The sequence below is a fragment of the Protopterus annectens genome, chromosome 3.part0, assembly GCF_019279795.1.
Source record: "Protopterus annectens isolate FY-2018-M chromosome 3.part0, PAN1.0, whole genome shotgun sequence".
NCBI lineage: Eukaryota > Metazoa > Chordata > Ceratodontiformes > Protopteridae > Protopterus > Protopterus annectens.
In genome coordinates, this window is record NC_056731.1 from 1,196,058,454 (window position 1) to 1,196,083,806 (window position 25,353).

The following is a 25,353-nucleotide window of genomic DNA, read 5'->3' on the forward strand; positions in this document are numbered from 1 at the left end:
CAACAGCCTGCTCCCACAAAAAGGGACCACCCTTCTCCCCACACCCTTCCACCCAGACCCTCACTACAGACGTATCAGACCAGGCTTGGGGTGCACACCTGGACAGCAGGTGCATACAGGGCCAGTGGAACACCCAGCAACTCCCCCTGCACATCACTCTAAAAGAGATGATGGCTGTGCAGCAGGCCTTGATAGCTTTCAAACCCCTTCTGTCTCCAGGGGTTCTCCTGATCAAAACAGACAACACCACAGTGATGTGGTACATCAACAAGCAGGGAGGGACTCACTCCTACCTGCTGTACAGGGTGGCCATGACCCTTTGGTTCACTGCCTCTTCCATGCATTTACACCTGTTAGCACAATACCTGTCAGGCTCTCTCAACTCCCTGGCAGACAAATTAAGCAGAAACCTGTTGGACCCCCATGAGTGGTAGCTCAACAGAAACACCTTCTTACTAATAACTCAGAAATGGTGAACTCCATAGGTTGACCTCTTTGCCTCCAAAACCAACCATCAGCTCAACAAATTCTGCACCAGGGAGCATCACTGCATGGCATGGAAAGTAGATGCCCTGTCCTTCCCCTGGGTAAACCTCTTGGTCTATGTCTTTCCTCCCCTACCTCTCATTCCCAAGCTACTGATCAAATTAAGGGAGGAAAAACCAAGGACCATTCTCATAGCTCCAGACTGGCCCAGACAGCACTGTTACCCCTTGCTGCGCAGCCTGCCCCCACTGTCCCATTGGAATCTTCCTCAGGTTCCCAACCTGCTAACCCACAGGGCAGGGGAATTCATGCACCCCCGATTGCAGACACTCAGTTTGCAGCTTGGCTTATAACCTGACCCCTGACCAATCTGCCCTCCTCAGTAAACAGGTTCTTGATGTTGTCCAAGAGGCCATATGCCCTAGCACCAGAAAGTCTTATGCAGATAAATGGAATAGGTTCTGCACCTGGATCCAGGCTAAGGGAGCCAATATGGCACAGCCCTCCATCCCTCTCATCCTGGACTATTTAGCTGACCTACTACGCAGTGGTCTCTCTTTCTCTTCTATAAAAATTCAAACCTCTGCTATTTCCGCTCATTTTCCCACTGAGCAGTCTCTTTTTTCACACCCTCTGATGAAGCAGTTCCTCTGAGGGGCTAACAACTTGAGGCCCCCCAGAAGGGCACCAACACCGGCTTGGGACCTTAATTTTGTCATGGAAAAGCTCACCCTGCCTCCATTCGAACCAGCTTTTTCTGCAGAGCTAAAATTTCTCTCCTGGAAGACAGCCTTCCTCCTGGCCATCACTTCAGCCAGAAGAGTCTCTGAGCTGCAAGCACTCATGGCAGTGGAACCCTTCATCATCTTCCATGCAGACAGGGTATCCCTCAGAACGAATCCATCCTTCATTCCCAAGGTGGTATCCAGTGCAGCTCTCAGCCAGTCCATCCATTTGCCCACCTTCTTTCCTAACCCTCAAAACAAGGAGGAAAGGGTTCTGCACTCTCTAGATGTGCACAGACAGCTCAGATACTATCTGGACAGGACTAAACCCTTCAGAAAATCTGATCAACTGCTGATTAGCTTTGCTTTAAGGGCAAAGGGCAAAGCCGTCTCCAAGGAAACCATTTCCAAATGGATAGCACACTGCATTCATTTCTGCTACAAGCAGCATGACAAGCCTCCCTCAAAGGAGGTTAGGACCCACTCCACCAGAGCAGCCTTCACCTCTGCAGCATTCCTCAGAGGGGTCCCCACCAGGGGCATCCTGGAGGCTGCCACCTGGACACCTGTTCCAAACATTACCACCTGCCTCTTTTCTCTAAATGCAGGGCAGGTTTTGCCTCTGCAGTCTCACAGGGCATGCTAGCCAGCCCCTAGCTTCCTTGACTCCCCCCACCCATTTCCTCAGCTTTGGGAAATCTACCCAAATGTGATGACTGTTGCAGTGAAACACAAAGAACATAGTACAGTTGTGTACACTTACCATAAGTGTAGATGTTCGAGTGTCTTCACTGTTGCAGTCCTGGTTTCCCTTCCTCCTTCCCCCTTTTTTCTTTTTGTTACCTTTCTTCCTTGTTGTTCTCCTTTCCTTAGAAGGGACATATTGGTATTTTTTCCACTTGTGGGGTCCTGCCACCAAAGCGTGGCCTCCTACTTTGGGGGCTCCTGACCGGTTAGGGCAAGAAAAACTGATGTAATGGTGTCGGCTGCCTTCATTTAACCCCTGACGACCTGACATCAGTCTTCAAGCAACAGCAACCAACGCAGAAATACTAAGTCTCTGGTATTCAGGCTGGCTGAGGGCTACCTCAGCAGGGATAACTCAAATGTGATGACTGCAACAGTGAAGACACTCGAACATCTACATTTATGGTAAGTGTACACAACTGTATCTATTCACTGCTACTACTGCCATGCACCCCATTGCACTACTGAATGGAAGTTGGATGAGAATGAGATGAGTATCATTAAATGTTGCTCTGCAATGGCTGCCTTTATCCTGAAAATTATTGCGAAAAGGAACTCAGATATTTCTGGCATGCCGTCATCTTTTTTTTAATTTCTGCAAATGTTTTGGGTTTCTAATACCATGATGGGAATGGACCCCATTCCTAAGTCAAAGTACGATTAAAGTTCTTGAAATTAGTATTGCTTCACTCTTTCATGTCAGCCAAAAGTGTGCTTTGCAGCACCCACAATGTGCCCAGTAATGACTCCTCCTGCAATTTGTATGGAGTTGCATGTATTGGTAGCATATTTAAATAGGATTGTAAACTCTTTTTTATAAGACCCATTGCTCCTACTGCTATTGGAACTGTCTGGGTATCTTTCTTCCACATTGCTCTCATTTCTGCCTGCAGATCCTGATATTTTATGACTTTGTGTCTCTCTGTACGCAAGACACTGTCGTCACTAGGTATAGCGATTTTAATGATCAATGCTACTTTTGTGTTCTTTTCCTGGACCACTATATCTGGTTTTCTAGCATGTATCTTTTGAACTGTTGGTAATGGGTGATCCCATGTGATATAAACTTCATCATTTTCTATGATGCTTTGTGGCTCATGTTTCCAGTGTTTTTCAGCCACTTCAGTACCACAATGCAACAGTCTTGCCACATTAATTATGCCTTTCAGTATACAGTCCTTCTGCCATTAGTATGTCACAACCAGCAACAAGGTGTGCAACTGTTTCCAATTCAGTTTTACAAAACCTAGATTTGTCTGTTTCTCCCAATGTTCAATGGACTTTGTAAACCAGTGTGTACGTAGCCCACTATCTTGGGCTGCAAATATTAACCTTTCATCTCTTGTTTGGAATTCACCTCTTCTTAACCATTCTTGTGTTCATTCCTGATCCACATGACTTTCTTACAGAAATGTTCTATACTTGCAACTATATTTGTGCTTTTTCCACATTTCTTGCCTTCTCATCTGATTCTTCACCTTATATTCTTTCTTTTGTTTTTTTGGCACATTCAGTTGCTGCCTGCTTTTTATCTACTTCTGGTTTGATTTCCATTCCTGCTTAACGCTGATATGCGTCTGCTAAATTAAGCAGAGAGGTCATCATATATTTATTCTTCTCATGTTTCAAAACTTTCAATACATTTGGGTTTTGTGAGGTCAGCAGATATGAGTAGAGTCCCACGATTGTAGATCTGTACATGTAATCAGTTTCAAGGTGTCCCAGCCCTCCTTCGGAACAGGGAATATATAATCTTGGTATACACTGATTTTTATAAATCATTTGGTGAGCATGAAGCATCCTTCTTGTTTTCCTATCTAATCTATCCAGCATGATTTGAGACCAGTCAATCACTCCAAACTGTAAGTTAGGACAGGAAGAGCAAACTGGTTTATAGCTTGGATTTTGTTCCTAGATATCAATGCTGTTTTCAGGATTAATTTAAGTTTTCTAAAGTATTCCTTAGTTTTATTTGCATTTGTACGTTTTATTGTTGATCCTTCATGAATTTCCAATTATTTATTCATTCTCTCTTGCTCCATTTCATTTATTTCATATTCTTGTCCCAAACTGATGTTTTCCTGGTGCTGTAATGTTCCTGCTTTAAAGGTTGCTTTTGCAGACTTATCAAGACCAAATTACATTCTTATATCATCTGAGAAAGTTTGCACAACCTGCAACTGTGCTTTCAATTCCTCATCTGATGAGCTATACGGTTTTAAATCATCAACAAAGAAAAGATGAGACATCTTTACACTTTGTTGTTTTTAGGAGCTAAATTGTAACCATGGCCTAAACTGTTAAGTACAGCTTAATGGGTTAATTGCAAGCAGAATAGCAACATTGATATCGAGTCACCCTGGAATATCCCCCTTTGAATTTTTATTCCTGGGATAATAATGTGTCCTTTATCATGGCTTAATTGCAAAGTGGTTGGCCACTGTTTTATGGTCAGTGTAATGTAGTCAATCAATGTAGTGTGTATCTTATAAATTTTTAAGCACTCTTTTTATCCATGAATGTGATATAACTGTCAAATGCTTTTTTATGATCAGTCCATGCCATACTTAAATTCTTCCCCTTTTTACAGTTTTCCACTATGACTTTAGTTAACAACAAATGTTTGTGATCCTTAGTTCCATATGGCTTTCTTTTATTGCCCTTTTGTTCTACTGCCATAATTGAGTTTTCTTCTAAATGACTCTGTCAGCATCAATTCCTATGTAGAATTCATACATCATCGGAAGGCAAGTTATTGGTCTATCATTTTTAGAGTAGCTCGCAGGTTCACTCTTAAGTAGGAGCATTGTTTTGCCTGTTGTTAGCCAGGTTGATGTCTGCACATATAAATAAATCTTTGTGCAAAGATGTTAATACTTTTAACCAAAAGTTAGGTACTGCATCTAGGCCTGGGTTTTCCAGTTAGAGGCTTTTCTTAACTTTGTTTCAATCTTTCTGGCTGTTACTTCATCCCAATGTGAGAGTGTTCAATCTCGCCATTTGTTCTTACACATGGGTTCGGAGCCGATCCTCGGCTCCGAGTCGGCTTAAAGCTCTGCATCGAGAAGAAGCTCGAGAACAACCTGTCTCCCACAATTCCCTCTGCCTTTACCTCAGATCTAGTTTGCCGCTGCAACGTTCGCATCATTTTTGATGAGCTCTGACCACCTGGCAGATAAGATTGCATTTTTTGTCTAAAGATTTCTTAGATAGTGTTTCTATTTTCACCTTTAAACCTCTAGTGTGTGTGTGTGTGTGTGTGTGTGTAGTGATTCGAGGGTTTCTCTTCTTTATATGTATATATTTCAAAATATATATAGTTAGTTAGTTCCCTCGGGGCCTACCCCACCCACTAACTTGAATATACTACTGGATTTGACAAATTTACCGGATTTGACTGAACTTATTTAGGCTATTACCATTATTTTGCCTGTGACTGTCTGTACAGGATTGTGTAGACTTAATATAACTTTTTGGGATTTGACTGTTGTTATATTTTTATTATGTCTGAGAAAGCGAAGTCAGGCTTCAAACGGTGCCAATGTGGACAGAAAATGTCTGTCACAGATAACCATAGCTCCTGCGTCTACCGTCTTGGCCCTCTCCATCTGCAAGAAGACTGCTCCATTTGTCATTCTTTCAGTGGAAGGGTCATGACTGATAGGCGCAGGAAGCTCATGGACAGAGGCCTTTTGAAGCCGGCATTTCAAGAGGCTCTGGATAAATCTGACCAGGCATCTAAATCCTCTAAGGAATCGAAGACGTTGGAGCCCATGTCATCAGTTCCGAGCTCTTCATTTAAGGTTCGTTCACCGGTTCCACAGACCTTGGGGCCGAGTGTCGAACTTCTGTCTGTCACCGAGCCTCGAGTCTTGGAACCGGTGACGGAGCTTCCACCTCCTGTGCTTTTGAGGTCGGCTCCGTCTTCGATTCTTTCGACGCGTTCTTCTAGGCCCCTTTCTGACTCCGATGTAGACCGTGTGGTGCAGAAGTTAATGGAGAATACGGCCTTGTCCAAACTCATCTCAGTCTCTTCCCAGTTGGTGTTGAGACTCGAAGGCCTTCCCTTATCTCCATCTATTCCTCCTCCGAGGCCTATTCAGTCTTCGGAGCCGGGAGAGGCTGATCTGATGATCGTAGAGCCCTCGGTGCCGGAACCATCCTTCTCTCGGTCGGCACCGTTCACCTCGACTCCGACGGACCCATTACCGGAATCGCAGAGCCGACGATCCATCCTTGGTTCGGGGACCGAGAGTCGGACCGATGTTTCGGTTCCGACTCTCCCTCTCGGTGCCTCGGCATGGATCGACTCGGCTCCGTCCTCGGGGTTGATGCCCTCGGTTCCCATCTCGGGGATCCCTCCGCTTTCTTCGGAACCGAGGGATTCCTCGACTCGGGACCCGGGGGCCTTCGACCTCATGAGGAAGGTGTTGTCGACTCAGACAACCACTTCAGCAGAGACAGCTTCTAATTCCCATAAAGGTCCGTTATCCTCCTCTGCACCCACGGCTACGTCAAAGCGTCGAGCACCGGTGTCTCGGCTGCTCCCAGAGGGAGCCCCTTCTTCCTCGGAGGCTTCATCGGATGCCCCCCAAGGAAGTTCCGAGGAAAAGATTGTGTAAGGGGAGACACTTGGATTCTCCACAAGAATCCTTAACATCGGACACTGACTTAGATGAGTCAGAAGGGTCCCCGAAATCACCCTCAGAGGATGTCTCCTTTTCTGACATCCTGGAGATCCTGAAACAGAGAGGTGATTGGCAGGCCCTACCCCCTTCTGAGGATGAGTCAGTCTTGCTGAAGGCATTCGGTGCTCGCCCTTCTTCCTCCTGGGTCACTCCGCCCTTCGTTGAGTTGATGGAATTGATTGCTCGAAAGGCGTGGGAGACACCTGACACAGTGGAGCCAGTCCCTAGAAAGCCTAATAAATATATTACTGCCCCTCAAGACAAGGCTTATCTCACAAAAGGAGTTCCAGTGGACGCTATGGTGGTGGCAGCGGCCACTAAAAAGGAGATGTCTGAATCTTCCTCATCTGTCCATCCGCCTAACAGAGATTCTAGGACTATGGACAGGTATGGGAAGCGCATTTTTAGTTCAGCGGCTTTTTCCATGCGATCGCTGAACTATTTGATGCATTTCACACGGTTACAGAGGGATCTAATCAAAGAGTTGGGAGATACCCTCCAGGGTACTACAGATGCTGCTGTCTCGGAAAAAGTTACAGCACAACTCAATACCCTTACATCAATTGTGAACTCGTCCATGAGGCTCATTTCATATGCAGCCGAAGGATCGAGTAGGGCTGCGGCTTCAGCGATTGCTCTTCGTAGACAATCCTGGATGCGCTTATGTTCCTTTGCGGAAGCCTTCAAGTCTTCCTTTACTAATGCCCCATTTGACGGTGCCACTCTCTTTGGCCCAAAAGTAAAGGAGACCCTTACCCGGTGTGAGCAAGAGGGAAAGACTCTGTCTGCTGTCGGAGTCCGTTTTTCCACCCCATCCAGACCGTGCCCCAAAGGGCAACGTGGTGGAAAAATGTGGTTTCGAAAACCCCAAGGCTCTTTCCCAGGCACACAGGGTGATGCCCCCTCCAGAGGCAGAGGGGGCAGAGGTGGAAGACGTCGCCCTGGCGGCAGAGGGGGTCCGCAAAACCAAGGTGACAGGGATACACTCCTCAGGAAGCCTTTCCAGCACTCCTGAGAGGAGGCCCAACTGTCCTGCTCTGGAGGCAGTCGGGGGTCGCTTAACTTTATACCCTCCGGCCTGGCAAAGTCTTACCTCACACAAATGGGTAAAAAGCATTATTACCAGAGGTTACAGAATTCCGTTTCTATTCCCCCCATTACTGCAGAAAAGACTCCCAGATGTACCGCCCCATCTGCGAGACCCTGCAGCTATAGAAATTTCAAAGCTGCTAGAAAAAAAGAGTCATCCAACCAGTCCCGGCGGACCAAAGAGGATTCGGAACTTACTCAAGGTTCTTTTTAGTTCCAAAAAAGACAGGGGACTGGAGGCCAATTCTGGACCTAAGCAAGCTCAATACCTTCGTCAAGAAAGAAAAGTTCCGGATGGTCACGCTTCAATCGATCCTTCCATTCTTACAGAAGGACGACTGGATGTGCTCAATAGATCTCAAGGACGTGTACTACCACATCAAAATGGCCAGAGCGTCCAGGGATCACTTGCGCTTCTGGCTGGGAGCCAGTCACTTTCAATTTTGGGCCCTGCCCTTTGGTCTGACCTCAGCCCCCAGGGTCTTCACCAAATGTATGGCAGTGGTAGCGTCTCACTTGAGGCGCCTGGGATTCCAGGTGTTTCCGTATCTGGACGACTGGCTCCTTACTGCCACCACCGAGCGTCGACTGATTCAGGCCAGGGATTACACATAAGAACTCTGTGTTCATCTCGGAATTTCCGTAAATTTTGAAAAATCTGCATTACAGCCATCACAGTAGGAACAGATTTAGATGCTCGTTGTTTGATTCTAAGGCTTCCCTCAGAAAGAATAGCCTCTCTACAAAATCACATATCTCTTCTCCTGTTGTCTAAGAAATCCCCGGCAAAACTGGTTCTGAAAGTGTTGGGTCTCATGGCGGCTTCCCTCATTGCGATACCCTTGGGAAGACTGCACATGAGAGTCCTTCAATGGCTGCTATTCGCACAATGGTCGTTCCAACAGTTACCGCTGACACACGAAATTCACATCACAAACATTTGCAAATCGCACCTGTCTTGGTGGCTTCAGAGTTGCAACCTCTCCGGCGGCTGACCGTTTGTGCTACCCACTCCGACAGCTACGGTGACCACGGACGCTTCCCTGATAGGGTGGGGGGGCATCTTTCAGGGACAGACAGTCCAAGGAGAATGGACCAATCTAGAGTACAAGCTGCACATCAATGTTCTGGAGATGAGGGCAGTGTTTCTAGCGTTGCAACACTTTTCTCCCCTTCTACCTCTAGGGACCATTGCAGTTCAATCAGACAACATGTCCGTAGTCTGGTACATAAACAAGCAAGGAGGAACCAAATCTTACCAATTATGCAGGGAGGCCATGAGAATTTGGCAATGGGTGGAGTCCACGGGTCGCTTTCTGATAGCAATGCATATCCCGGGGTTATCCAACGTCATAGCAGACAGGTTGAGCAGAGCCATCCTGTTACCTCACGAGTGGTCCCTCAAACAAACAATTGCGAACATGATATTTCGCAAGTGGGGCCAGCCTTGCTGCGATCTGTTTGCATCTCCAATGAACACCAAATGCAGAAGCTACTTTGCCCAATTACCCCCTCCAGGGGAAGTCCCCAGGGACGCTCTGATTCACGATTGGCCCCCGGGTCTCCTGTACGCCTTCCCTCCTATACCTCTGATTCCAAAATTTCTACAGAAAGCCAACAACCTGGAAAGGACTATAATCCTCATTGCCCCATTCTGGCCTCGTCAAATTTGATTCCCCTTTCTTCAAGCACACCAAATACGGGAACCCTGGATCCTGGACCCGGAGCCGGATCTACTGACCCACTCGTCAGGGGCTCCCTCACCCGTTGCTCCTGTCCCTCAGACTAGCAGCTTGGCTGCTCCGCTTCCCTCCTTAGCCAGGTCTGACCTTCTTTCTTCTGTGGTTCAAAATATTCTGGTGGCGTCTCATAAAGCTTCCACTACAAAGGTTTATACTAGTAAGTGGAAGCGTTTTGTATACTGGGCAACTACACAACATTTGGATCCCTTAATAGCCCCACTGAACAAAGTTTTGGAGTTTCTATCCATACTATTTCACCAAGGAACTTCTCCTGCCACCTTGAGGGTTCAATTGGCTGCTATTTCAAACTTTCATGTGGGAGAAAATGGAGCGCCTATTATGGCTCATAGGCTTTGTAAGGCCTTTCTAAAAGGGTCTTTCCACATCAGGCCACCAGTCAGGTTTCCTACACCACCATGGAATCTGAATCTCCTGTTATCACAACTAATGCTACCACCCTTTGAACCAGCTTCTTTCTGTTCTTTGAAGTTTTTATCATGGAAAACTCTCTTTCTGGTAGCTATCACTTCAGCCAGACGAGTATCAGAACTTCAAGCTCTTTCCATTAAATTCCCATATTTGATCTTTCACCCTGATAGGATATCTCTTCATACCAACCCATCCTTTCTTCCCAAGGTTTGTTCAATCAATAACATTAATCAGTCCATTGAGCTCCCCACATTCTTCAAGAACCATTCCAATAAGCTAGAATATATGTTACACAAATTGGATGTTCATAGACAACTCAGATTTTACTTGGATAGAACGAAGGATCACAGAAAGGCAGATCAACTCTTTATAGCCTTTGCGGACAGCAGAAAGGGCATGGCAGTGACGAAGCGGACCCTTTCCAAATGGCTATCTGATTGTATCACCTTTGTTTATACTGCTACGGGACGGAGTTTACCTGTCAAACCGAAAGGACATTCTACTAGATCAATATCTACATCCCTGGCTCATGCGGCCTGCCTACCTTTGGACACTATTTGTGCGGCCGCCACTTGGTCTAAACCACGTACTTTTATTACTCATTACAAAGTGGATAAGGTTTCCAGGGACAGGGCATCCTTCGGTTCCACTGTGCTCAGGAACGTTCTTCCGTGAGTTTCCCAGGGTAACGGAGCTAGGGACGCTACCCATGTGTAAGAACAAACGGCGAGATTGAACACTCTCACATATAGAAGTTATGTCCTTACCATAACGTTCCATGTGGAGTGTTCATCTCGCCTTTGTTCTTACATTCCCACCCTCCCACCCAAAGATCAGGAAGAACATCCAGTTTAGGTGTCTGGTTTGGTTCTCCCGCTTCTGTTTCTCTCAGCTGTTACTGCTGTTTTCAGCTACGCCTTAGCATGGATGTTGTGTGTTTCTTCCCGTTGGGATCTGGTGTTGTTTGCAAACTAGATCTGAGGTAAAGGCAGAGGGAATTGTGGGAGACAGGTTGGTCTCGAGCTTCTTCTCGATGCAGAGCTTTGCCAAGCGGCCGACTCGGAGCCGAGGATCGGCTCCGAACCCATGTGTAAGAACAAAGGCGAGATGAACACTCCACATGGAACGTTATGGTAAGGACATAACTTCTATTTTCATATCCTGCACCTTTAAACTTCTTATTCTTTCTTTTACTACTTTTATCCATTTAGCAACTTTGTTAAGTTCCGCAGGATCTTCCCAGATACTTTTCCAAAATGTATCTATTTCCTCTTTTTTGGCAGTCTTTCAATTCCTTTTACCTTGTTCCCCATTTCTCTATAAAACTTTTTTGGGTCATCAATACATTGCTTATTTTGAACTTTTCCTTTATATTTATCTGTGTATGTTCTAAGTTTTTCTGCCTGTGCTGAAATTTTTAGTTTGTTATTTGTGATAGTGCATGATAGATCCTAGTCTGTTCTAATACTGTGCATTGCTTTTATCAGATCTAGCTTTCTTAGTATTTTTGTTGATCTATTCCCTCATTTATAGTCTTCTAACAGGGCCACTTCTTGTCTTAATTGCTTTATAGTTTTCTCAATTCGGTTCTTCCATGATGGTATTCGATTTCTCCCCTTCATTTCCCTCGGTATCCTGTGTTCTTGTGGTAGAATTTTATCAGTTATTAATTTAGCGGCACAGTAATATATCCTGTTTACTTCTATTATATCACATTTATTTTATTTTATTCATTTAACATTTGTTAACCGGGAAAGTCCGACTTCGAATGAGCCAATTTTCAGCGGAGGCCCAGGGAGAAACACTCCAGAAGCATGTCTTTGTAACCTGGGAGGAAACCAGAGCACCTGGAGGAAACCCACATGAATGCATGGAGGACATGCAGACTCTGCACAGAAGGCACCCCAGCCGAGAATCAAACCAGATAACTTCTTGCTGTGAGGCAACAATGCTACCGCTGCACTACTGCACCGTCCTGGATCTCTGTGAACAGTCCTAATTATTGCATTCATTTATTTTATCAGACTTCTGACTTTTTGGGTTTTATTGACCTTCTGCAGTCTATTTCTCCATTGATCTTAATATGCAGTGGATATAAAAAGTGTACACACTCCTGTTAAAATGCCAGGTTTTTGAGATATAAATAAATGAGACCACAATAAATCATTTAAAAACTTTTCCCACCTTTAATGTGTCGTATAACCTGTACAATTCAACTGAAAAACAAACAAATCTGTTAGGGGAAAAAATATAAAAAATAGTAATAGTACAATACGCTGTTTGCATGTGTGTGCACACCCTTAAACTAATACTTTGTTGTGTGTGCACACCCTTAAACTAATACTTTGTTGAAGCACCTTTTTATTTAATTACAGCATTCAGTCTTCTCTTGGGTACACACCTGTCATCAATTAAAGAGACTCTGATTAACCCCAAATGAAGTTCAGCTGTCCTAGTAGGAGTTCCCTGACATTTACTCAGTTGCCTGCTACAACAAAAGCCATGGTTCTCAGACAGCTTACAAAGTATCAAAGGGATCTCATTGTTGAAAGGTTTCAGTCATGAGAAGGGTACAAAAAAATTTCCACAGCATTGGATATACCATGGAACACAGTGAAGACAATCATCAAAAAGTGGAGAAAATATGAGACAACAGTGACATTGCAAAAAACTGGACATCCCATCAAAACTGATGAAAAGACAAAAAGAAAACTGGTGAGGGAGGCTGCCAAGAGACCTACAGCAACACTGAAGGAGCTCTAGGAATTTCTGGCAAGTACTGGTTACTACATGTGACAACAATCTCCCGTATTCTCCATATGTCTGGCCTATGGGGTAGGGTTGCAAGACGGAAGCCTTTTCTTATACAGAAAAACATCCAGCACTGGCCAAAATTTGCAAAACAATACATTGTCTCCCAAAAGCATGTGGAAAATTGTGTTATGGTCTGATGAGACCAAGGTTGAACTTTTTGTTCACAATTCCAAAAGGTATGTTTGGCGCAAAAGCAACACTTCGCATCACCAAAAGAACATCATCCCCACAGTGAAGCATGGTGGTGGCAGTATCATGCTTTGGGGTTACTTTTCTTCAGCTTGAACTGGGGCTTTAGTCAAGGTGGAGGGAATTATGAACAGTTCCAAATACCAGTCACTTTTGGCCCAAAGCCTTCAGGCATCTACTAGAAAGCTGAAGTGGAATTTCACCTTTCAACATGACAGTGACCCCAAACATACATCCAAATAAACAAAAGAATGGCTTCACCAGAAGAAAATTAAAGTTTTGGAATAGCCCAATCAGAGCCCAGACCTAACTCCAATAGAAAATCTGTGGGGTGACCTGAAGAGGGCTGTGCACAAGAGATGCCCTTGCTATCTGACAGATTGGGAGCGCTTTTGCAAGGAAGAGTGGGCAAATATTGCCAAGTCATGATGTGCCATGCTGATAGACTCCTACCCAAGAAGGCTGAATGCTATAATTAAATCAAAAGGTGCTTCAACAATGTTTAAGGGTGTGCGCACACAACAAAGTATTAGTTTAAGGGTGTGCACACTTATGCAACCAGCGTATTGCACATTTTTAATTTTTTTTATATTCTTTCCCCTAACAAATGTATTTTTCAATTGAATTGTACAGGTTATAGGTCACATTACAGGTGGGAAAAGTTTTTAACTGATTTATTGTGGTCTCATTTTTTATATCACAAAAACCTGGCATTTTAACAGGGGTGTGTACACTTTTTATATCTACTGTATATATCCATGTCTACTAAATCAAGCAAGTCTTCTCTTAGCTCATTTTCTTCCAAACTGAGGGCACATCCCTTGTTTTCCATTTCCTGCAGACATTCTATAGAAAGTTCTATAGCATCTTCCTGTAGCACATTCTCTACAATTTTATCCTGTGCCATCCGTTGCTCTGTCATATGGGAACTCACTGGCCTATCACTCCTCAACATAGACTGCATCAGAGTTTCCACAGTTTCCTGTTCCTTCCCTTGTTGTCTAGCTTCAAGTGAACAGTTATACTGGTTTCCTGTGGAAGGCTCCAAAATATCTTGAAATGGCACCTGACCTATTGCTTCCTGTTCCACTGGTTTCCCCTTAATTTGGATATCCATTGCTCTATCCTGTTGTGGTGCTTTCTGCATTTGATTTTCTACACTGAATCCTTCACCTTGGAGGTACTCCATAACCTCAGTTGCTATTTCTTTAACATCTCCATTGCTAATCTTCTTTTCTACTGTTCCTCTTTGTCTTGATCCATGTCTGGATTTCTTTACCTGTATTTCTCTTCAAATATCTTTGGTGCTGCTCTTTTTGTATCTGTTAGTTTTGCTTTCTCTGTTGTATAAATATTACACCGTATTAAATCGCTTTTCATTCCCATGTCCATATTTCTTCTTCAGATGTCTTCTGATCTTCCTATTTCTCCTTACTTTGGAGACTCATTCCATCATGCTGTGATGTAACCTGTGTTAGACCTTCTACACCAAATCCTTCACTTCGCAGGGACTCCATAACTTCAACTTCTGTTTTTTTTAGCTTCTACTTTACTAATCTTCTTTTCTGTGTTCCATCTTTGTGATATTATTTTTTTTATTATGAAATTTTCCATATCCGGATACCTTTGCCTGTATTTCTCTTCAAATAGCTTTGGGGCTGCCTTCTTTATATTGATTAATTTGGTTTTCTCCTTTGCATAAATATTTGCACCATATCAAATATCTCTTTCTTTCCCATGTCCATATTTCTTTTTTTATACTTTTCAAATATCTCTAGATTTTGTTGTTTATATTTTCACATTTCCTTAGATACTTCTTTTTCCAAACAGATCAAAGTTTCTTGATCTATATACTGTTTTTCACAAATCTGTTGTATTAATGAATGCAAATTTTCATTTGAAGCTTCTGACAATTCTTTTTGTGGAAGTATTTTTCTTTCTAATTTCTCTCTTAATCATTTTGTATATCTTGTGTCTGGAAATTCTGGCCTTTTTGCATAATAGTAACAGCACATAATTTCTTTCTTATCCTCAGTAGTCCACTCTGTCGTCTTTATGGCTCTTCTTTGGCCTATCAGTTTTTGTGATTTTTGTGGACTGCTACTTCCTTCTACAACAGGAGGGTCATCCTTCCCCTGGGCCTGGCCTGGCCCGGCCCTATTGTAGGAATGTTTCCGTATTTTGAAGGTTCTGTGCTGTCATTTTTTCCAGTCCTGGCACCAGTGCACCTACCAGGATTGGGCAATTTTTTTATCCTGGTTCTTGTGCACCCAGCTATCTCTTAATTTTTGACCTATTTCTTTCCATGATATATGCTATATCAATACAGTATATATATATATATATATATATCAGTGTCGCCTTGGTGAGATTTTGTGAAAACAGGGTCCACCTTGTGAAGGTACTCACCAAGACTTGAAGATGAATTCAAGTTCAGCACTACTACACTCCTTTGCTTGCTGACTTTTCATCTCTTCATTCGGAATCTTTCACTGAGTCATTCAATGTGATGTGCAAGATCATATTTAGATGTCTGTACATCAGGATAGTGTTTTATTTGTATGCATGTGCATATAATTGCAACCTTATTTGCCTATGCAACTTCATTTTCATATCATATGTCATTATGCAATGATTTGCTTTTTTGCAGTGCATACTTTTTGCTGAGCTCTTATGCAAAGTATTAATTGTCACCCCCTTACATGCACAACTACTTGCTGCATACTGTGCAACTTTAATATGGATTCCTCTTATCCCTGTGTACCATGGAGCAGACATTAATGTAAATGTTGGTCAGATGTCAGTTTTTTTATGCCCTGTAGAGAAACAGTAGAGCTCAAAAACTGCTAAAAATGTATGATTATTTGAAAAGTAGAAGAGGAATGATGAAGCGATAAATTACAAATCTGGAAGGCCCAGAGAGAAGTGCTGCATTATATGAGCTATAAGAAGTAAAAGAAATGTATGATGTGGAACTGTCAAAGGTGGATGCATATAACATTTAAAAGTTTCAGTAAAGAAAATAAAGTTGCTGCTTCATAGCTCCAAGGTCAAGAGCTCAGTCTGAATCTATGATTACTGTCTGTATTGGAGTTTTGAGGTACCACTCTGTTCCTCATTGTGTATCTTTAGGTATTGCAGTTTTCTCTCACCCAAAAATATGCTTGCTGAACTTGTTATTGTAACTGTTCATATACATGTTGCATTCATCCTTGCATTATTCATGTGACTCCTAGCACTAAGGAAACTGTAATGGACATTTTCTGTTAGTTAACTCATTAAAAACAAAGCTGTTGTCACTTGGATTATAAAAGAATGATATCAAAATGCTGTTTTTTTTGTTTTCTTTTGTACAACAGAATCGCTTTGACAATCTGTATCGCAAGTATAATACTTACAGTGATGGTGAGAGGCTGTTTGGCTTGCCTGTTACTGAGTATCCCCAGCTGACCGAAATCAAGAAACAGCTAGCTCTGTTACAGAAGCTGTATGGCTTGTACAACAGTGTTATTGAAACCGTAAACAGCTACTATGACATCTTGTGGTCAGAGGTCAACATTGAAAAAATCAACAATGAGCTGATTGATTTTCAAAACAGGTTGGTTTCAGTGTAGGAATGAAAGTCTTGTCTTTTGTCCTATAGAAAAAAGTTAAATGTTGTTGCTGTCTACTTTATTTGAACTGGCAGGTGTAATGGGGAGATAATAGATCTGCATTTAGGAAGCATTTTAACTCCTTCAGGTTAGCTGCAAATCACTTAACACTTGTACAATTGCTCCAGCTCTTTGGCAATCTCTTCTCATCCAAAGGACCTGTATTACACCAACTTCAGACTTCAATTAAAGAAAATTTATGTTAAAGGAAGGCCAGTGCAACAGCTTCTAGAAAGGTCACATCATTTATTACCTTTTCATTATCTCCTCTCTTTTTTTCTTCTATCTACCTCACAGCTCCTCCATTTTCTACTCATTGCATATGAATGTGAATATTGTATATACATAACATCATATCTGATGTTGTCAGGTTTTCTTTTATTCTTGACGTATGGGTTTGTTTCCGATCCCTGGAACTGACTTTGGCGTTACTACAGCTCACACAGACCAAAAAACTCTCAGGCTTAACCCTTACCCACAGTGCTCCTCTCCTAGTTACCTCAGATCTTGTTTGCTGCTTTTCAAGACAGATGTGTTCACCAATTACTGTTTTTGCTAAGTGTCTCTTTATTAATATTTTCTGAATTTGAAAGAGTTGTTTTTCTATTTCTTAATTCTTCTTTATTAGTTGTTAACCCTCCCACTACTTCTCATTTCATTTTTACTATTGTCCTCTCCTTTTCCTTTTTTTTTTGCACACTTCAGTGAATTCTAAACTGTCATTGTTGATAATTTCTGTTTTTCCTGTACACGTTTGTGTACTCTTTTCTATCATTGTTGATAGCTCTCTTCTGATACTTTCCCTTCTATTAAAAACAGAACAAATATCTTTCTTTTCTAGTGCTTGTTTACTGTTTGCAAGGCCTTTATACCATGTGTGTGTGTGCGTGTGTGTGTGTGAGTGTGTGTAGTTTTTTGTATAGCTAGCCTGTTATTGCTAATCATTACCTAGTTTCATTACGGCTGATAAACCTAAAGTATCTGGTTTTAAAAGGTGCCAGGAAATGTGGGCATAAAATTCTGATGTCTGACTTTCATTTGCTGTGCATTTGCTGCTTGGGTCCTGTCCACCTCCAAGAGAACTGTTCTATTAGCCATAGTTTTAGTTCCAGGGCCTTAGTGGAGACGCAACAAATTTATTTTAAAGGGTATGCTTCCCTCAGCATTCAACAAGGCCTTATCTGGTGCTGAGAAAGCTAGGAGCAAGACTGATGTGTCTTCTCCTTCCTCATCATCTTCTTCCTCCAAGACTTTGGATAAAAAAGAGAAGCCTGTCGGTGCCTTCAACTGTTTTGGCACCATCTTCTAAAAGTGCTAAGTCTTTGGTTTCTGTGAAGCCCACGGAACTGACAGACTCCTCTACAGAAACTTCTGTTCCAAAGAGACCTATGGAACAGAGTTTCACGAAACAGATGCAATCGTCAGCACCTGTCCTTTTGGTGCTGGAACACTTAGACTTGACACCAGAACTGCCGACGCAGACACTTTCTTCATTGCCAACTACTTTGGCAGAGATTGAACATTCTATGGATATATCTTTTATGAATCTACCTAGAACTTCATATTCAACATCCATTGACCCCCTTTGCAGGAAGGCGGCCTTCCCCCTTTCTGGAAAGGCCAAAATTGCCCTCCAACATTTCCATTTGTTCCACCAAAAGCTTAAATGAGGATGATGTGGAGAGGCTGGTGAATAAAATACTCTGGATGAGAGGTTTGTCAGGTACCCCCTTGGCCACAGCCCCCTCTGTTATGGGAGCTGTCAAAGGAAAAAACTTCAAAGACCAATTCACATAAGGTCCAGGTATGGCACCTTTTATTACTTGCAGCAAGGAGACAAAAACATGCAAATACAGGATTTTGCCTAATTACTAACAGGCAGTATGCTTCTCTTATACTGTTCTATAAAATGTTAGACACAACTTTCTGTATTGTTCTACAGCAAATGTTACTTAGATTTCCTGCGGACATGTTCAGATTTAAAACTCACAATGTGTTACATAGAAAATGTTACTTGGATTTCCTGCTGACATGACTGGATTTATGAAAAACATTTGAGAAAAACAACCTGACCTTTGGGGCTTTAGCCCACTACAAGCTTCTATTGTGCAGTTCTAATATATATGTTACATTTCAAGGTACTTTTCCAGCTTAGGTACAAGTAAATGCTGATTGCAGTTCATATTTTCACACAGCCTTTGTCTTCATTATCAATAGCTTCTGCAGATGTGTATTTTCTCATAGCATAAGCGGAAAATCAATAACTCTTTGTTTAAATCTCATGACATTAGTAGAAGTGATACATCTATTATTATTTCCCTGACACTAGCAGAAATTGAATGCGTCCCTGTAAATTTCCAAAGCATAAGCAAAGATCATAACTGCGCATATTTCATGACATTACAAGATTGGAATGCTTCTGCAGTTCCTACAGATTTATGCAGTGTGAAATAGAATAAATGTGTTAACCCTTTTTAAACCTCGAATGCACTAAGCATATTACTAATACATATTTTTTTAACATTTCCCCCCTTTTAATACTTTATTCTACTTTCAAAATAAGCATAAACAGTTTTTCTTCCCCTAACCTCTTCCTACTCAGGATTTGCAGTTAAGAGAGTCATTCAGTTTAAACTTATGAAAGCATTTTCAATTTTTCAACAGTTCTTCAAATTCAGCACCTTGATATAAGGTTTCTGCAACTGACATGTCTATAAAGTCTTTAATCAGTCTTTTCATGCAGGGGATGCAGCAGCAAACACATACCCCCAGTAGGATCATTCCTACACAGATGGCAATCAGAATGTTCATTAGGATACTGCCCCACCCCCCAAACAATCTCTGGAAAAAGTCCGTCAATGGGTTTGGTCCTGGTTTGGTCATGGCCGACACTTGCTGAATTACCTCAAGGTGATGGTCTATCTCGTGTTTATGGTCAGGAATATACGAACAGCACTCCTCCTGGATTAAAGTGCAAGTACCTCCTCTCGCCGCTAGGGTGAAGTCGAGAGCCATGCGGTTTTGAAGCACTACAGTTCTCATGGCATTCAGTTCATCAGTCACCAATTCTAGAGCGGAAAAGGTTGCATTGCTCATTACTTTGAGAAGTTTAGACAGTTTTCTCAGCTCCCAGATCGATTTCACTGCTCCATATACTGGTAATATGCCTGCCCACGATATAACAGAATCACTCAAGTCCATGTGTGTCAGTCCATCGCCCACAGCATGATGATTTTTCCAGGGTGCATCAATTTGTCCTACTGGATTGACAGGCTTCTTAACGGCTTCTCAAACATTTCAAATTTTTCCTCGAGGTAAAACTGCTGTGTGTCGTATGGCCGGAACCAGGTAGCCCAAAAAACAACTGCCGGACCAATTCTCAGGTAACCACTTGTATGCTTTTCTACCACATACAAAATAACAGTCTTCTACTTTAGTAGTATCTTTACTATGAATATGCACTTGTCCTGCGTGAAACATTTTTCTGTCAATTATAGACAGTTGTTTATAGAGAACAAAATCATGTCTTACTTTCTCAATTGATTTGTGCATCAATTTAAAAACTGAATCATAGTTTGTATTACAATAAAAACCTGTGTTATTAGCTTTAGTATAGCATCTATAAGGAACAGTCACATTGCAATTGCTCCAGCCCACCTGAACTGTATCATTTTTGTAAAAACACACAGTTCCCTTTTGTTGAACAGACAAGTGCAATGCTATTTTATTTTGTGCTGTAATAGTTGATGTATCATGAACCAAGTTTTCCCAGGTCTCGTTGACTCCTAGGGGGACTGAAGTTAACAATAACCCCCGTATGCTGTTGGCAAAGCTGTGCAAATCCAGCAATTCGAAACATTGAAAGTCTCAGCATACACATTTTGATTGCTTGGTAAGTATTGAAGTTTGGGTGCCAGTCTATGTGCAGCTCTTCACATTTATTCAGTTCAGTTTGTGTGGCTGGGAAACGGAATGGCCACAACAAAAAGATTATTGTCACTAGTACAGTTAACAGGATGATTATGCAATACTTCTGAGGAAATGGTTGTTCTGCATTCCCGTTTTCCCCAACTCTACCGAGTAGTTTTATTTGGATTTCTCTAGATTCTATCATTTTTGCTTTTAACATGTGGTCTTACTCTCTTTTCTAATAGGACCTTCAGCACCGATGGCTTCTTCACTGGGGTTGAGACGGATCAGTCCTATTGATCTGACCCCCCTTTGTAGCCAAACTTTGTGCTGAGGGCCCCGATGGAGAGGTAAGATTTTTGTCCAGTTCAAAGTTCTTAACTAGTTTGCAGTGTGTCAGGTGGATCCACGAGGCTCGTTCTGTGATTTTGACTGCAGTGGGTGTCAAAAGAAGCACCTGGTATGGACTTTCCCACCTTGGTGACGTCCAATTCTTCTTTTTAATAGCTTTCACCCAATCCAGTTCCCTGGGATCACTGCCACTTCCGATGTTTTGGTTTGTTCTTTATCTGAAATAGAATTTGACTGCAACAGATGTTTAGAATTCAACAAATTTCTCATATATTCGGCTAGTGTACAGTCAGCTTCCTGGTCTGTGGGCATGAGAGGTTTCCACTGGGGTATGTAATAAGTCCTTCCAAATAGTTTTTCAAAAGGAGTCAATCCTTTTGCAGTCAGATCAGTTCTCATGCTCAACAGTGCCAGGGGCAGACAGTACACCCAATTCTTTTCTGTTTCTGCTATTAATTTTCTTAACTTATTCTTTAAAATTCCATTATGCCTCTCAACTAGCCCTGCAGATTGCGGATGGTATGCACAATGATTTTTTAAAGAATTACCAAAATGCTTACTTAACTGTTGTATGGTTTGGTTTACAAAGTGTGTACCATTGTCACTGTAGATCCTTTCCAGAATGACAAATCTAGGGATGATTTCTTTAACAAGGACTTTCGCTACCGTAGCTGCGTCTGGATTTTTGGTTGGAAAGGCTTCCTCCCATCTGGAAAACATATCTACAATGACAAGACAATACCTTTTATTTTCACATTTGTTCAATTCTATGAAATCCATACAGATAGTATGAAATGGATATGGTGGTGTAGGGAAACTCCCTTGCTTCCTTGTGCATGATGTTTGTTAGAAATTTGGCACATCAAACAAAATTTTTTAGAATAGTTTCTAAATCCATATGTTGTGAACACTCGGTTCACCAGCTGTACCATCCCCCCTGTTGAGACTTGGCATTGCCCATGGCTCAACAAAGCTGCATATCTAAACAAATTAGATGGTAGTATCGGTTTCCCTTCTTTAGAGATGTACAGCCCCTTTTTGAGACTTGCTCCTCGTTTTACCCATCTTTGTTTTTCAGCTTGCATAGTGAGTGTCTGCATTGTCTTTAACATTTCTAAGTCTAAAATCTCAGAGGGTTGTAGTTCCTCATTTAAAAGAAATACTTCTGAAGCTGCTTGTTTTGCAGCTGTATCAGCTCTCGCATTACCTTTTGAAATCCTATCTTATTGCTTGGTATGAGCTGTGCATTCACAAATAACTACTTTCTGAGGTAACTGAATAGATTCTAAAAGATCTAGAATAAACTGTGCATGATTGATAGGTTTGCCAGTAGATGTTACCATTCCTCAATTTTTCCACTGTTGCGCAAAAACATGTACAGTAGAAAAAGCATTCTGGCTGTCAGTAAAAGTGTTCACACATTTACCCTTTGCTAAGGTACATGTCCGTGTCAAGGCAATCACTTCTGCTGCCTGTGCAGATAGGTTGTGTGGTAAATGTTTTACTTCTATAATCTCAGTATCAGAAACTACTGCATATCCTACTAGGTTTGTCCTGCAGGACCCCTTTTGCACGAACCATCCACGTAGTATGTCACCTCGGCATCATCCAAGGGGGGACATCCATGAGATCTTTTCTAGATAGTGTCTTTTGCTCAATCACCTGCAGGCAGTGGTGTGGTGTGCCATCTGCAGGAGTTGGGAGCAAGGTAGAAGGGTTCAAAGTCGTGCATCATTCAATTGTCATATGAGGTTGGCTCAACAATATAGTCATACAGGAAAGATGCCTAGCAGGGGAAAGATATGCTACCTTCTCTTGCAGTAAAATAATCGCGACTGCATGAGGCACTCTCAAAGTGAGAGGGTGGAATAAAACTACTGAGGCCGAAGCCTGTACTGCCATTGCAGCTACAACTACCACTTGTACACAGTGAGGTAAAGACCGTGCCACTGGGTCTAGTTGTGATGAATAATAAGCAATGGGGCGTTGCTTGTCCCCATGCTGTTGTGTTAACACTGATGTCATATAACCTTGCTTACTTTGGAAAAAAACGTTTATGGTAGTTTGTTAATCCCAGAACTAATGAGGACGCTATTAACTGTTTCAATTTGCAGAAAGCAGATTCTGCCTTTGGTGTCCATTGTAACAAATCCTGTGCTGCCATAGGCTTTTTATATATATATCAGGTCAGTCAGAGTTGCAGATTCCAAAGCATATTTTGGAATCCAGCTCCGGCAAAAATTAGTTGTACCCAGGAAAGATATCATTTCCTTCTTGGTAGTGGGTTTTGGTGCTTGCAAAATTGCTACTTTTCTGTCCTCATCTAATGTTCTACCCTCTTTGTATATTATATATCCTAGATATTTGACTTGTTTTTTTCCAAAGCTGCAGTTTATTTTTGTTTACCTTATGTCCTTCAGCGGCTAAAAATCGTAATAGCGCTATGGTATCTTCTTTGCAATCTTGCTGGGTGGGGGTCGCCAGCAGGATATCATCAACATAAAGTAAAATCTGACTGCCTCTTGGTGGCATAAATCCCACCAAGTTGCTTGCCATTTCTTGTGAGAATATTGTTGGACTTTCACAGTATCTCTGTGGTAGTCGCGTGTATGTATACTTTTTCCCCTGAAATGTGAATGCAAACCAGTACTGGCTGTCAGGGTGTATCGATATTGAAAAGAACGCATTGTTGATATCTACCACAGAAAAATATTTCTGTTGAGGTTTTAAATCATTCAACAGGGTGTGTGGGTCTGGCACTGTAGGCGCCCTTGGTATTACTGTGTCATTTACAGCTTGTAAATCTTGGACCATACGCCATTCTCCATTTGCTTTCTTAACAGGAAATAAGGGTGTGTTACATGGTGAATCGGGAGATTCCACCATTACCCATTCCTTAAGTAAAGCTACTATAATAGGTTTGATTCCTACCTCTGCATCTTTTCTTAAGGGATACTGTCTTTTCTGTGGTCTAAATGCTGACTTTGGCGTGATAGAAACTCGCCCCGCTGTACGAATAAGTCCTACATCTGACTTTCCTGTTGACCAGAGACTTTCTGGTATATTCTGTAAGGCATTCTCTTCCTTCTTTAATAGGAGTACTAATCAGCTGTCCTTGCTAGACTGCAAGTGTACGGCTGGGTGGGTCTGAGTTATCCAATTCAGCTTCTGTATTTGTATTCCCTGTTCTGTCAGTTCTAATTCTGTCTGTTTTTCCCATCTTGTGACTTTTTCTCCTAAGTCTGCCCATTCTATGTTTTTGTCCTTAGTTAAGCTAACATGTGGTAATCGATTAGATTTATAGAGTGCAAAGAACTCCTGGGGCAATGAACAGCTGGCTACACTGTTCCCTTCTTTGTCCCAGTACAGATTACGTAATATCAATCTGTTTGCACGATTTTTAAACAATTCTTGCTCATATTCCTTATCAGGTCCTGGCATGTTACAATAATACAGGGTACAGTGCAACAAGTGTTGCTTATCAATGTCAAGGGAGGGGAACTTGCTGATGGCTGCATTCATTAATTCTTCATAACCAAGTCCTGACTGTAGCAATAAAACATTTCACCCTCCGATTGCACTGCAAAGGTATCAATTTGTCGCTGTGCTTCCATACCCTGCATGGTTGGGACTACTGCTATACCAAATAGCTGCATGAGGTCTCTGCCCAAGAGGTTCACTGGGCATTTTGCAGAAACAACAGTTTTGCTTTTCTGAGTCAATCCTGAAACAGGATCAGTTATTGCAATGTTACGGGAGAGGGGCTCCCGGTACAGCTGTCCATTAGCTGCTTTTACTAGTATGTAATCAGGTGACTGAGTTTTCTGGCAGTTTGGAGGGATGTATCCGGGTTCGTGATGCCCCTGAGTCACACAAGAATTTGACTTCCCTCCCTTCTACCAAGAGTGTAACTTCTGGTTTTGTGTCCGTTAAATAAGGCTAGGTCTAATATTTCATATTCTTCACTGTCCGTAGCTTCCTGCACTTCCTCTGTCTCTTCTATCACATTCTCATTTGTCCTTTCTCCGCTATCCCCTTCTAGTGATTCCTGACTATCATATAGTCAGTCCTCACCCTCCTTGTCTTCCGTGGTTGCCTTCTTGTTTTTCTTGCAATCCTTTGCCAAGTGTCCCTTTTTACCGCATTTAAAACATTCTCCCCTTTTCTTTCGCCCTTCAAAGTCCTCTGATCGCTGATCAGATTGTTTGTTTCCCTGGGCATTTTTCTTGCCCTTTTTCTTGGACTATACTACATAAACTTCTGCTCCATCTTCTACAGAAAATACTTGAGCTTTCTTTTTATTTTTGCTATTAAAATGCCTTTTGGCATGCCTAGCATATTCAAGTAATGACTGTAACCTGCTTGTACGATGATCTACCATGTGTTTTGTAATAAAACTGCTTATGGGTGCAATACTGCCTTTTAAAAATGCATTCTTTAACTGTTGTTCATATGGGAAATCTTGTGTTTGATCTTCAGGAACCTGCATTCCACAGTGGTTATTAAAACATTCTAATAATCTGGCATAATA

The 25,353-nt window shown here is 42.2% G+C and overlaps 1 protein-coding gene across 1 annotated transcript in view; it reads left to right on the forward strand.

The window, feature by feature from the left end:
* Positions 1–25,353, forward strand: part of LOC122797021 (dynein axonemal heavy chain 5-like) — a 374,439-nt gene that overhangs the window by 136,462 nt on the left and 212,624 nt on the right. Inside the window, exon 7 of the mRNA XM_044065790.1 lies at positions 16,269–16,507. Coding sequence (XP_043921725.1) covers positions 16,269–16,507 — 239 coding nt within the window. The remainder of the gene's footprint in view (positions 1–16,268; positions 16,508–25,353) is intronic.